This window comes from Lontra canadensis, unplaced genomic scaffold, assembly GCF_010015895.1.
Source record: "Lontra canadensis isolate GAN:19392208 unplaced genomic scaffold, GSC_riverotter_1.0 scaffold39, whole genome shotgun sequence".
NCBI lineage: Eukaryota > Metazoa > Chordata > Mammalia > Carnivora > Mustelidae > Lontra > Lontra canadensis.
The window spans coordinates 15,465,742-15,478,574 of record NW_022631033.1 but is presented as its reverse complement, the minus strand read 5'-3'; the positions used below and the strand labels follow the sequence as shown (position 1 = coordinate 15,478,574).

The following is a 12,833-nucleotide window of genomic DNA, read 5'->3' as shown; positions in this document are numbered from 1 at the left end:
ACAATTCAAATATTCAAAAATCTGTGTGCACACACAGCTCCCTCTGGGTATGCTACCAACTATGGCTACAATCAAGTAGTTGTTTTAAAAAATGAGTTAAGTTTAATGAAAGAGTGTCATTTGCAACCAAAGTTCCTAACAATGATATCAAAATTAAGTACACTGATTTTTTCCTTTTATTTATTTAGTTAGTTAGTTTAATAAGGCTCATGTGTTTTGTCTGCCAAATGAAAGTGAACATTCTCACAACTGATAAAAGCAGGCCTCAGGAAAGAAGTTGTTAAAAAGTCAATGATAACAACTACAAACTCATCCTACTAACTTTAGGTTAAGAAGTTCCCTTTTCATGGTATCTGGGGGGCTCAGTTGGTTAAGTATCAGAATCTTGATTTCAGCTCAGGTCATGATCTCAGGGTCCTGGGATCAAGCCCAGTGTCGAACCAGCTTGAGGACTCTCTTCTTCTCCTTCTGATTCTCCCCCCAACCTGCCCCCACCACTTGCACACACACTTGCTCACACATACTCTCTTTTTCTAAAATAAATAAATAATCTTTTTTAAAAAAGGGGGGTCCCTTTTCTGGGGCACCTGGGTGGCTCAACTGGTTAGGCAACCAGCTCTTGAGCTCAGCTCAGCTGCTGATCTGAGTCATGAAGCCAAAAAACAAAAAAAAAAAAACAAAAAACAAAACAAAAACTCCCTTTTTTCTATGTTTGGTATCCACTAGTGACCACAGATAATAAATGAGACAATCAATCAACGCATATCAAATGCAATGTTATTTGGGATTTTGAGGTAAGAGAAATTTCTCTTAGGTCATATTTTCTTCCATTTTCATATTCTGGCCAAGCACCTTCCTCATTAAAATTCCTTTAGTAATTACATTATATTGTGGTACAGTTCCTTTTTTATTTATTCCAAGTTCACAAAATTACATATAGGCATTGTCAATGAATCTTCTATCTTAAAAGTATTCTAAGTAAATGCACACTAGAGTTTGAGTACAGATATTCTTTCATTGATGTATATATTATTGACCTAGATAATTCAAAAGTTATCCCAAATGGATGCTTGCCTGTGAAGAATATAAGGACTAATTATCCTGTGTCAAAATAAACAACAGAATGGACTATGCATTTGGCAACATGTTACATAAAAAACTTGTCTATTGTGGATGGCCAAATAAAGCCGTCTTTGAATAACACTTCACGTTTGAAAATCTGAAAATATCTTAGCTCCCATGCATCCCATGATATATAAGGGCCGCATAGGTAAAGTGTTATCACATTAGTATGGAACAATTGTTTGCATAATCATCACATTAGTAATATGAATTATTTACAAGTCTACCTTTTGTTGTGAGTATTTCTGCAAGCATTATACGTAAGCTGAGAGACTGGACATCTTTTGAAGGAAGAAGACAGAACACCAGAACCCGAGAACACATCTGTAGGAATTTCACTTCATCATAGGAGTTCCTCAAGCATGTATGTAACACAAAAGGCCTCGGTTGTTCTTCAAGTCTAAAAGAAATTGATGAAGAGGGGAAGAGGAAGGAAAGAAAGTTCTGAAAACAATTCAGTTATGTATCATTAAGTATAAAATATCTCAAATGGACAATACATCAGTTTTAATAATTGTGTCCACTCCTCAAAAATGTCAATAGCTAAGAATTTTCTCAATCACAGACTAATTTAGAAAAATGCTAATGCATGCTCTCTCAGGATTTCAAACCTTAAGTAGCATCAACAATTACATAGAACTCCCAAATCACAGCAACAATCCAGAAAATTATGTGGTTTTTTTTTAAGATTTTATTTTATTTATTTATTTGACAGAGATCACAAGTAGGCAGAAAGGCAGGCAGAGAGAGGAGGAAGCAGGCTACCCGCTGAGCAGAAAGCCTGATGCGGGGCTCAATCCAAAGACCCTGAGATCATGACCTGAGCTGAAAGTAGAGGCTTTAACCCACTAAGCCACTCAGGCGCCCCTATGTGTGTTTCTTTAACTGGACTATTTTTAAGTCTTCTAGACATCTTCTTAAATGTGATCTATTGCTTCATTATTCAAAAAAAAAAAATCTAAGAAAATATTACCAGGGTCACTAGTCAGCTTTCCTGACTAGGTAATCACGGGATAAAAATGCTATGGGTTTTCTACTGAAGAGAAGGTCTATGACTTACCTGGTGCTACATAAATTGATGGCAAATTGCCTTCTGTGTGGTTCCCAAGTATTTTCTAAATAGTCTTGCCAACTATGGTCAGAGGCTTCCCTACCAGCACTGACCCTATCCTTATCCCAGGACCATTAATTTGGAGATCTTGAGTGAAGAGGAGTAGAAAGCAGAACCTTCTATACCTCCTTTTCCCACAGTACCTTGATAGTAGTAGTTCAAGAAAGACAGGGACGTTCATTTTTCTAACACCTTCCAGATAAGAGGGAACATTTATGGACTTGTTATAGTAACTAGGGGCCAATCCTGAGGAAGTACTGACACTACGTAGAGCAGGAGTGCTAGTGCTGCACAGCAATGAAACAAATGCAACTTGGTGCCTTTTACGACAAGCACCTCCAGAATGCTGACCACAATTTCTTTCTGCACTGGAGAATGAAGACTAGTCTTCCATAGAAGACTAATCCTCCAAAAAAGGAAGATTTCCTCTTTGCCTTCTAAGACAACCAAGAAAAATTCAATACTAATGTGAAAAGCCAACAAAATAAACAGATTTTAAGAATAACCCTTTACATATATACTGATCATAGCTGACTTTTTTAAAACGGCATCTTCGGGGTGCCTGGCTGGCTCCATTGGTAGAACAGGAATCTTGATTTGGGGGACATGAGTTGAGGTCATTAGGGCTCAAGTAAAGTAAATTTAAAGTGGCATCTTCAATTATTTGAAATTCTAGCTATGCTGCCAGTTAGAGATGATCTTTTAACATAGTAAGATCTAGATGCTCTTGTCTCGTCAAGCACTTTAAAGGATAAAACTTTACTCTAAAATATGTATTCAGTTGACAATTATTGGGGAAATCTGGCCCCAAAAAACGAATGACAGAAGCTTCTTTCTATAATATCAAATCCCTCTCAAAGTATACGCAACCCCTTCTCTGTTCCAGTGGAAAGCAGATCAAAGGAGCCTAGCCAACAGACTTCTACAAGTTCATCTCCCTCCTAGAACTGAGTTAGGGAAAAACTTTCTGAGTGAGCATAAAAGGCCAGATATCTGGTCAAAAAAATGAGGTCCATCTGAGGAAAAAGGAGAAGCCAGTGCTTCCCTGGAATCCCTCTGCTCACTCCAAGCCAGATATTCCTATGATGCCTTCCAGTTCATGGAAGCATCAAGTACTGCTTCAGAACCAAGGAAAAGATCCCTAGGCACGTGGCTGCTTCTGGGTCATGATGTGTCCATGTGCCTGCGTCCAGGCAGCAGCCTCCTTCTGCCAGTGTGGACGGATCATTTGTTTACTCTAATTCCTACTACTTGCATCTGGGCTCTCCCTCCTTGAGCGAGCAAAAGGACATTCACCTTTTGGAAAATTCGCATGTACAACAAGACTTAATCTTCCCACCTATGCTGAGAAGCAGGCATCATGAACAGCATTTCATAGATGAGAACATTGAGGATCTGAGTGGTTATGCAAATAGTCCAAATCAGAGGTAATAAACAGTAGAACTAACTCTCCTATTCTGTCTGACTCTCAAGTCCAGACTCTATGCTACCCCAGAATCAAAGATTGCAAAGAGAAAAAGGGTGAAAAATTCAGAGATAAAGACAGAATATATGATTAAAAAACACTTTCCCCTCAAACAGAATGACTGTGCTTGACGAGTAAATCAAACACAAAGGGACTGTAAGGAGACTGTGAAATTAAAGATGCTGCTGATTAAACAGCTTAAAAATAATCAGTTTTAGATTTTCCTGAAACATGCTGGAACAAGACAGATGGGACAAAGGAAGAGGAAGCAGAGGCAAGACTTAAATGTGATCTGGACTGGGCTTAAAGCGGCAACAGAATGTCGGCCTGGGAATAAACACAAGCTGACTGAAAAGCTGCCCCCACACAACTGCCTAACAGTCAACCAGCGTATGTATTGCTTTTATTAATGCAATTTATTATTGTCTTGTCTGACAGTGGCCAATTCAATTGGGTGCTTCCCAGGCTGCCAAAGTCATTTTGCAGCCAACAGATATCTGCACACCAGTGGAGATTTCTAGGATGAGGACACTATTTACCTGGGGCAGGCAAGTGCAGACACAGTCATCAAACCTAGACACATTGTCTACCAGTCTCATTATGTGATTTGTAGAAGATAATGCATAATCAGATATTAGTTCTCTAGGGTTCACTTCTAGGGCATAATCATCTATATGCAAAACACCAGTAGCCTACTGGCACTTCTTCAAATATCTATAATCCCAGAGTACAGTGGTAAGGTTTTCTTTTCTTTAATTAGAATTATCAACTAGAGCTTCTAGGCATAGCCCAGATATCAGCAAAATAAATCTACTGTCGGCATAAGAAAACTAGAAGCCCAGAGGGAAGGCATTTCTAAAATGGAATCAATTCTCTGTTTCTATTACTGTGATGCTTTACCCATAATATCTTTATATTAGTCACAAAAGCAGTAATTTCAGAAGCTGGTAAATGTCTCCATGAAAAATATATGTTCATGTTCAAATTAGATCATCATAAAAATACAAAATTTCTCTAACCACTTGCTTTTCTCCTAAACCTAAATCTATCCATCTTCTCACTGGAATAAAACATGGATTTAAAATCCTGTCCTTCACTGAGACATCATTTCAGTACTTTAAAATGAGCATCCCCTGAGTTCCAACAACTCTTGGACGGCATCTGGCAGGCAGAAGTCAGAAGCACTTTACACAACAGATACTACAGCAAACCAGCAGGAGCTCCTAGGGGTTGCTGAACACTTCAAAAGAGTGGCTGAAGCTCTTGAGATGCCAGGGGTATAACCCTAGAGTCCTCATTCTCTCACTTTCCTTGTTAGTTCACATACTTGCTGGGAGCTGCTTTCTCCACCAACAGCAATTTTCAAAGGGTGGTCTGAGGACCCCGCTGTGTAATATAAAATGTCATCTGTCTTTTTCACCCTGTTCTTACAAACACAGTGGAGTTTCCAGAGGCTACCTAATGTGTGCTAACACCACGAGTCTACTGCCTAATGGCAAGAGAACTGTGTATTTGTGCACTTTAAAAATGTCTTAGTTTTGGGGCGCCTGGGTGGCTCAGTTGGTTAAGCAACTCCTTTGGCTCAGGTCATGATCCTGGAGTCCCAGGATTGAGACCCACATAGGGTTTGCTGCTCGGCAGAGAGTCTGCTTCTCCCTCTGACCACTCTCCTCTCATGCTCTCTCTCTCTCTCAAATAAATAAAACCTTGGGGGAAAAAGTCTTGGTTTTAATAGCTGACATGGTGAACACCGATAGTATAGCAAGAGGTGAGGTGGCGTATGTTTAACCACCAGCTCCCCCAGGGGGAAAATTATCTCTGACTTGTAGCATTCGTCCATTGCACAGTGTAAGTACTCCCACCATGGCTAATGACAAGCTAGCAAGGTAATATCCCTGATCTCAAAGTAGGGAAGGGATGTGCACAATCAGCTCTTGCAAACCAGTACAAGCTGGTCCCAGCACCCCATGAGATAGAATCCACATAAACAAGGTGTTTTTGAGAGTGCATGGCTGGGTCAGAAGAACATGTGACTCTTGATCTTGGGATTGTGAGTTTGAGCCCTACATTGGATGTAAAGATTACTTAAAAATAAGATCTTTTAAAAAAAATGCATTTAGGTTTTCAATAACTTTAAGAGTATAGGGGATCCCAAGACCAAAAAAAAAAAAAAAATCTGAGAACCACTACACTACAGTACTTTTTTTCAAATCATGGATTGTGACCCACAAGGAATAAATTAAAATCCAGTTCATCTCAAACATCATTTTTAAAAAGATTTTAACACAAAAGTATCAGTTATCACAGGTAATAATATTGTTTTATGAAACTGGGTCACGGTATAAAATGTATTTCTTACTATGGGTCACAATTTCTTAAAAATGCAAAATGCTGGGGGCAGCAAATTGAAAAATATTGGGCCCATGATGGCTCTGCACATTTGGATCTCGTAAGCCTGTGTGACACAGACTTTGGGAGAAAGCACGATTCATGGAAAGAGGCAGTACAGCCAGAACATGGAGCTGCTGCTGCTCAAGGACATTTAGCAACTAGGCCCCACTGAGCAACAGCATGGGGCCCAACAGGCTTCTCAGCAGAGAATAGGAGATACCACCTGCCCGATAAGGACGCCAATGTTTACTCATCCTTGTGTGTATTTTTCAGATACCCTATCTCTCCCCTGAAAGTAGAGGTAGAACAGTATCGGTGCGAATAGGCCACATTAAATTAAGCAGCCCCCTCCTACTACGCCCACATCCAAACAGGCAGAAGGCTACTCGTCTCCAGCAGTAAGACGACTTTTACATGCAAGCTAGACGTGCTGTAATTCAGCGTTCTCACTCATTCAGGAGTAGCACACGCAATTAGGATCCCCCCAGCAAACCTCTGAACATAAGGATTTGTTACAAGCACAGAAATGGCCTTGAAGTCTTCCTTCCAAAGGCAGAATCACTTCATAGGTACACATCTTGTCAGTGTCCGTGAACAGTACAAAGAACTAACGAGCCTAACTATTTGCACTTTTCACATTGAAACATTTCTAATTATAGCCCACACCCTCCAATATTGAGTTCCTTTAAAAAGTCAGTTTTCAGGATATTGTGATGCAACAGAGTTCTCAACACAGGACTCACAGAAGGAAACATGAATTCTAAACCTTTCTAAAAATTGTTAACTCATAGACATTTCACAATATAAAACACCACATTTAAATTTTCTACTTCTAGGTACTCATGATTCTACAAACAAGTTCATGACAGTGCCGGCTTGGTAAAATTAATTTCATTAAGTTTTTCACAAAATTAAAGAAGTCAATAAAGGGGTTTTCTATTAGAGAGTTATAAAAAAAAAATTTACTCTATCAGAACACTGTAATTGTTCTTCCTCAATATATCTACACTTCAAGCCAAACAGCAGCAAGAGGCAGAAAATTCTAGAGTTTTATCTTGACTTTGACCCCTTTCTGTATACGAAAAATATTTTAATGTAGAAAAAAGGTGGGGGAGATTGTTCATGTTAGAACAGTTACCTGGCATTTGCAGCTTTCAGGTCACAGAAATGAGTGAGTAAAGTCCTCACAACATCATTGCAGACGACTTTAACCACATCCACGTGGCTCAGTCTGTGACGCAGCTGTCTGGCAATTTCCCAAAAGTCTTCCAAGAGCAGATGGTAAAGCTGTCCCTCATCTCTGCTGAGATTTCCATACCAGGACAGAACGTAATCTCTATAACTGTAGTCAAACACTACCAGGAATAAACAAAGCAATGAGTAAAACTTAGAAGAAAGAAGCATATACCACGACCACATTTCTACTGGAAGCTGACAACCCACTATTTAATATTCACTGTTTAAAATACAAAGAGAATAGATAACAACACAAGAGAACACGTATCCTTCCTAGAATATTTCAAAATAAAAAGATTCTCAGCTAACTAAAATTCTGAGGGTGTGGTGAGCGTATGCCCTGAATTTTTGTGGACACACCAATTTTTAAATATTCTATCCTGGGGCCAACCGATCTAAATTTATCAAAAAACAGAGTGTCTTACACAGTGGCAACCACTTATCGAGTCTGCCAATTATCAATTTATTGCCTCTTGCTTCCAAATTCACCCTTTTTTGCCCTGCTTTATGATACTGGAGATGGACCATGTAAACATTTCCTTGCCAACCCATACCATGTTAGAGTTTGTCAGGAGAGAATGCTGGAGGGACTGCGGAGGAGGAAGGGGCTTCTTCTCATCCTGGTTCCTGTGTGTTCTCTGATTGCTCCTGCAGTGTGCAGCAGGCAGCAGCACATGGGGCACCAGATGGCCTCACTCCCAGCAGATTCCAATGGCACTCAGAGGGCAGCTGCCCAGAGAAGTCTGGGGGTGGCTTCCCCTAGCCTGAGTTATATCCCCCAAACTTCTCCACCATTATATGGGCCACAGCTGTGTCCTCTCCAGTGAGGCCTGGATCTCAGCTCTGGGGTGAAGAAGGAACCCACTCCCAAATGTATCACTCCTTAAAGTCTCTGTCTCGGCCATAGGACTAGTGGGTGCTCCCATTATTTGCTCTTCCTATATTCTTTGGAGTTCTCTTTATTCCTCAGTAGTCAAGTTCTCTTGCAAGTTAATAATTCTTTTAAAAAAAATTTTTATTTATTTGACAGAGATCATCACAAGCAGGCAGAGAGGCAGGCGGGGGCGGGGGGCGGGGGTTGGGGAGAGCAGGCTCCCTGCTGAGCAGAGAGCCCGATGTGCGGGGGGCTCAGTCCCAGGACCCTGAGATCATGACCTGAGCTGAAGGCAGAGGCTTAACCTGCTAAGCCACCCAGGCGCCCCTAATCATTCTTTATATTAAACTTTCTTGTTCAAGTACTATGTGTTTTCTGTCTCTTACTGAGACCCCAACTAATGCAGGAAGAATCCCTTAAGTCAGATATCACAGCAGGCTCAGCATCTATGGCTGACAACCTTCTTTGGAAGATTTCTAGTATCTCTCTTCTTAATTCTAGATCAATTTTATGCCTTGGATATAAAAACCCTTAGCTCTAGACCAGTGCTGTCCAACAGAATATGAGAGTCACATATGTAATTTTAAGTGTCTAGTAGCCACATTAAAAGAGGAAAAAGAAACAGGTTAAATTTTAATAATATTTTTCAACTAATATACCCAAAATATTATGATTTCAATACAGAATCAAGATTATCAATTAATGAAATTCTTTTTCCCATGCTAAGTGTTCACCATTTGGTATATATTTTATATTTCCAGCACATCTTAATTTGGACTAGTCACATTACTCAATCGCCACTTCTACACAGCAGTTCTCTGTTGCTCAGGGAAGCTCAAGTCCGCATAGAAGATGAAGATTGAAAAATAAAAATGTTACTGGACTTAAGTCATGAGATCCCCAAGGGAGAAAAGCACAGCCTCATATCTGTGTTTCAGCATAAGGATACCTGTACTATTTTTTCATCACTGCTTATTTCTCAAGGTTTTCTCTTTCCTTCTTCAAATACCATTTGGCTTTATTTTGATATGAACATCATTGTCTCAGATAGTCTATCTCTTGCTTTCCTTTGGGAATCCTGTGGAACAAAATGTAACTTGGGATCCTGATTTACTGCACACCTGGCCCACAAATGTCTAACCCATAATTCTCAAATAGTTTGGCAGGTCAGGATCTGGTGCTCATTTTATTCATCTTGGCTGCTCCACACCAATTTTAAGTGGGCTTGGTGGGGGTAGATGGGCAGTTGATAGGAAGGAGGTCATATTTCTCAGAAAACTAAATAGCAAATGGAACCTCCAGCTCAGAGTTCATCCTATGTAAGGATTCCATATATGTGCAAAAGCCCACAAATCAAGGAAAACACCATTCTTGTTTTGATATTCTGTGATGGCTTTTTTTTTTTCCTCAGAATATCAACTATGAAAGTATACCCAATGCTTTTCCACATTTCCAGAATTTCTACATTGCAGATTTATAGTAATTCACACAATGGCATTTTAAATCCCATAGGTCAAAAACATACATAAAGCATCAAGAATTTTGTTCACAGACACATGTACAAAGGTTTAGCTAAATCCTCAAAGTGATTCCACTGGCTTCAGTAGTGGGATAAGATACTTAAGACAGCTTAAGCCTTATAATGGAGAACCATTATAGCCAAAGACTAAGGGGCATTGAAAAGATTAAAAAAAAAAAAAAAGAAAGAAAGAAAGAAAAGAAAAGAACTCAATCTTTTATTTTTCATTAAATAAGCATTTAATTCTGATATATAAAGCTTCCAGCATATAAGGTAGAATAGACAGCCACTGGACACAAAATGCAAAATAAAGGCAAAACCAACAAATAAATCATCTCCTAAATGTTTTGGCTTTTTTCTGCTCACTTCCAGATATTAATTTGAATAAATGGTTATGTTTTCTAGATTTTACAAAAAGTAGCCACATCTCATTCCTTTAAAAATATATATTTTATTTATTTTTTTGAGAGAGAGAGAGAGCATAAGCAGGTAGAGGACCAGAGAGAGAGGGAGAAGCAGGCTTCCCCCGGAGTAGGGAGCCCCACGTGGGGCGGGCTTGATCCCAGGACCCTGGGATCATGACCTTAGCCAAAGGCAGATGTTTAACCAACTGAGCCACCCAGGTGCCCCAACACATCTCATTCCTAGTTGGACTATTCCAACTAGGAGAAGGCATAAATGGTTTCTGACCTGGATATTTAAGAAAATGGGGCAAAAACAGGAATAGGATAATCCCATAATCTCACTTATGGACACAAATAGACCACGCTTCCTACACAGTAACTGAGTTACATCCTCTCAAGAAATTGAGGATCCCATCAAAAAACTCCGAAATCTTGCCATTTGCAATGACATGGATGGAATAAAAGGGTATTATGTTAAGCGAAATAAATCAATCAGAGAAAGACAATTATCATATGATCTCTCTGATATGAGGAATTTGAGAGGCAGGGCAGGGGGTCATGGGGGGAAAGGGAGGGAAAAAATGAAACAAGTTGGGACTGGGGAGGGAGATAAACCATAGAGACTCTTAATCTCAGGAAACAGGGTTGCTGGAGGGGCGATGGGAGGGATGGGGTGGCTGGTTGATGGACATTGCGGAGGGTATGTGCTATGGTGAGTGCTGTAAAATGTGTAAGCCTGATGATTCACAGACCTGTATCCCTGGGGCAAATAATACATTATATGTTAATTAAAAAAAAAAAAAAGAAATGGAGTCTCCAAGAAGTGAAATAACTTGCTCAAAGTCAAATAGGCAGTAAAGCCAAGTGTCCTATCTGCCAGTCACCCTCTCTACTCAGCGCACAGTAGTCCTGCATGAAGGTGGAACAAATAAGTCACATGAGTAAAAGACATGAGAAATCTGAAACAGCATCCTTCTCCATTGGACATTCAGCTTGTTTGAGACATTTATATGAAAAAAAATATGCAAATGGCTACACTTTAAAAATTGCGCCAGAAGGCACTAATAGGACAAATGGGTGGAAGTCATAAGAAAATTGTTTTTTTTCTGTTTGACATAAGGAGGAACTGAATAAAAACACTAAAGCTGTCCAAAATTAACAGTAGATGGTGAATATCTTATCATAAGAAACTTTTAAACAAGTTGGATATCCAATGGACAAGGATGACCTAGAAAAAATTACTTCCTGTGATGGGGGACTGAATTATGTAATCTCCACAGACCCTTGTCTGCAAAGCTTTTAGACCCTTCTTCTGGTAAGAGCCACCCTGACAACAAAGCACTGCTAATTTATTCATTTTCAATTCTTTCACCCTTACTCTTTTATTAAACAAAGCTGTCACACCACAGAATTTTTAGCTAGTAGCAAATAAATCTACAATCCAAAATGTTTGGGAAATAGAAGTATTTTTCTTTTCATTAAAATTGAGTTTCAAATTATAGAAGGAAAAGCAATTATAAGAGACTTAATATCTTTAAAATAAGATCTTCTTAGCATGCTAAAGGATTTATGTGAAGGGCATATTCATCTACATAATTTCCCATCACACTTGTTAACCACACACTGCATATGCTAATTAATACAGCTCTAAAGTACTCCTCCGATACTACATTTTTGTTAGGAATTGATAAAAATGAACATTGGTAAAAATCTCAACTCAGGGGCGCCTGGGTAACTCAGTCAGTTAATTGTCTGTCTTTGGCTCAGGTCGTGATCTCAGGGTCCTGGGATCAAGCCCCTGCATCCCACTTCCTGCTCTTCGGGGAGCCTGCTTCTCCTTCATCCTCTGCCTGCTTGTGTGAATGCTCCGGCTCTCTGTAAAATTAAATCTTAAAAAAAAAAAAAAAAAACCAACCCTCAACTCAGTAATAGAAGATATACCTGGAACTAACAAATCTCTATCAGTAGCTTATCAGTATACCTTTAAGCTAAGTATTATAAAAATAGAGCAAATAGGGGTGCCTGGGTGGCTCAGGGGGTTAAAGCCTCTGCCTTCGGCTCAGGTCATGATCCCAGGGTCCTGGGATCAAGCCCCACATCGGGCTCTCTGCTCAGCAGGGAGCCTGCTTCCTCCTCTCTGTCTCTGCCTACTTGTAATCTCTACCTGTCAAATAAATAAATAAAAATCTTTAAAAAAAATAAAAAATTAAAAAAAAAAATAGAGCAAATATAACAAGTATGAAACAAGGGGACTTGGCTGGCTCAGTCCGTAAAGCATGTGACTCTTGATCTCAGGTCATGAGCTTGAGCTCCACGTCAGGCAAAAAAAAAAAAAAAAAGTATGAAACAGAACCATGATTCTAACTATATACAACATATCTACATATACTCATCTGTATACAAGTGCACATATGAACAAAATATTTTAAAATGTATCCTATGGATCAATTTGAAGAGACACAGAAATTCATGATAAAATTGTTTTATGGTCTCTACTAAGAGATAAGTAGAAATAATATAACAAACCAAATGAGAAATAAAAGAATACTTATCTTCATTGCCAAGCAAAGAGTCTTTCTTCTAGCAGCCAACAAAAATTTAAGTGCTGTTATCAAATCTATTTTCTAGACTACCCTCAACGAAATAAGCCCGTAAAAAGGAATCACTGCAGATTACAGAGAATGGAGTAACATGTTTGAAACTTTAATTTT

The 12,833-nt window shown here is 39.2% G+C and overlaps 1 protein-coding gene across 3 annotated transcripts in view; it reads right to left on the bottom strand.

Annotated features, from left to right (window-relative positions):
* Window positions 1-12,833, bottom strand: part of SNX25 (sorting nexin 25) — a 121,887-nt gene that overhangs the window by 75,897 nt on the left and 33,157 nt on the right. For all 3 annotated transcript variants that reach the window (XM_032869905.1, XM_032869906.1, XM_032869907.1), the window contains exons 3-4: window positions 7,228-7,444; window positions 1,350-1,522 (exon numbers count right to left, since the gene is read on the bottom strand). In XM_032869905.1, the coding sequence (XP_032725796.1) occupies window positions 1,350-1,522; window positions 7,228-7,444 (390 nt within the window). The remainder of the gene's footprint in view (window positions 1-1,349; window positions 1,523-7,227; window positions 7,445-12,833) is intronic.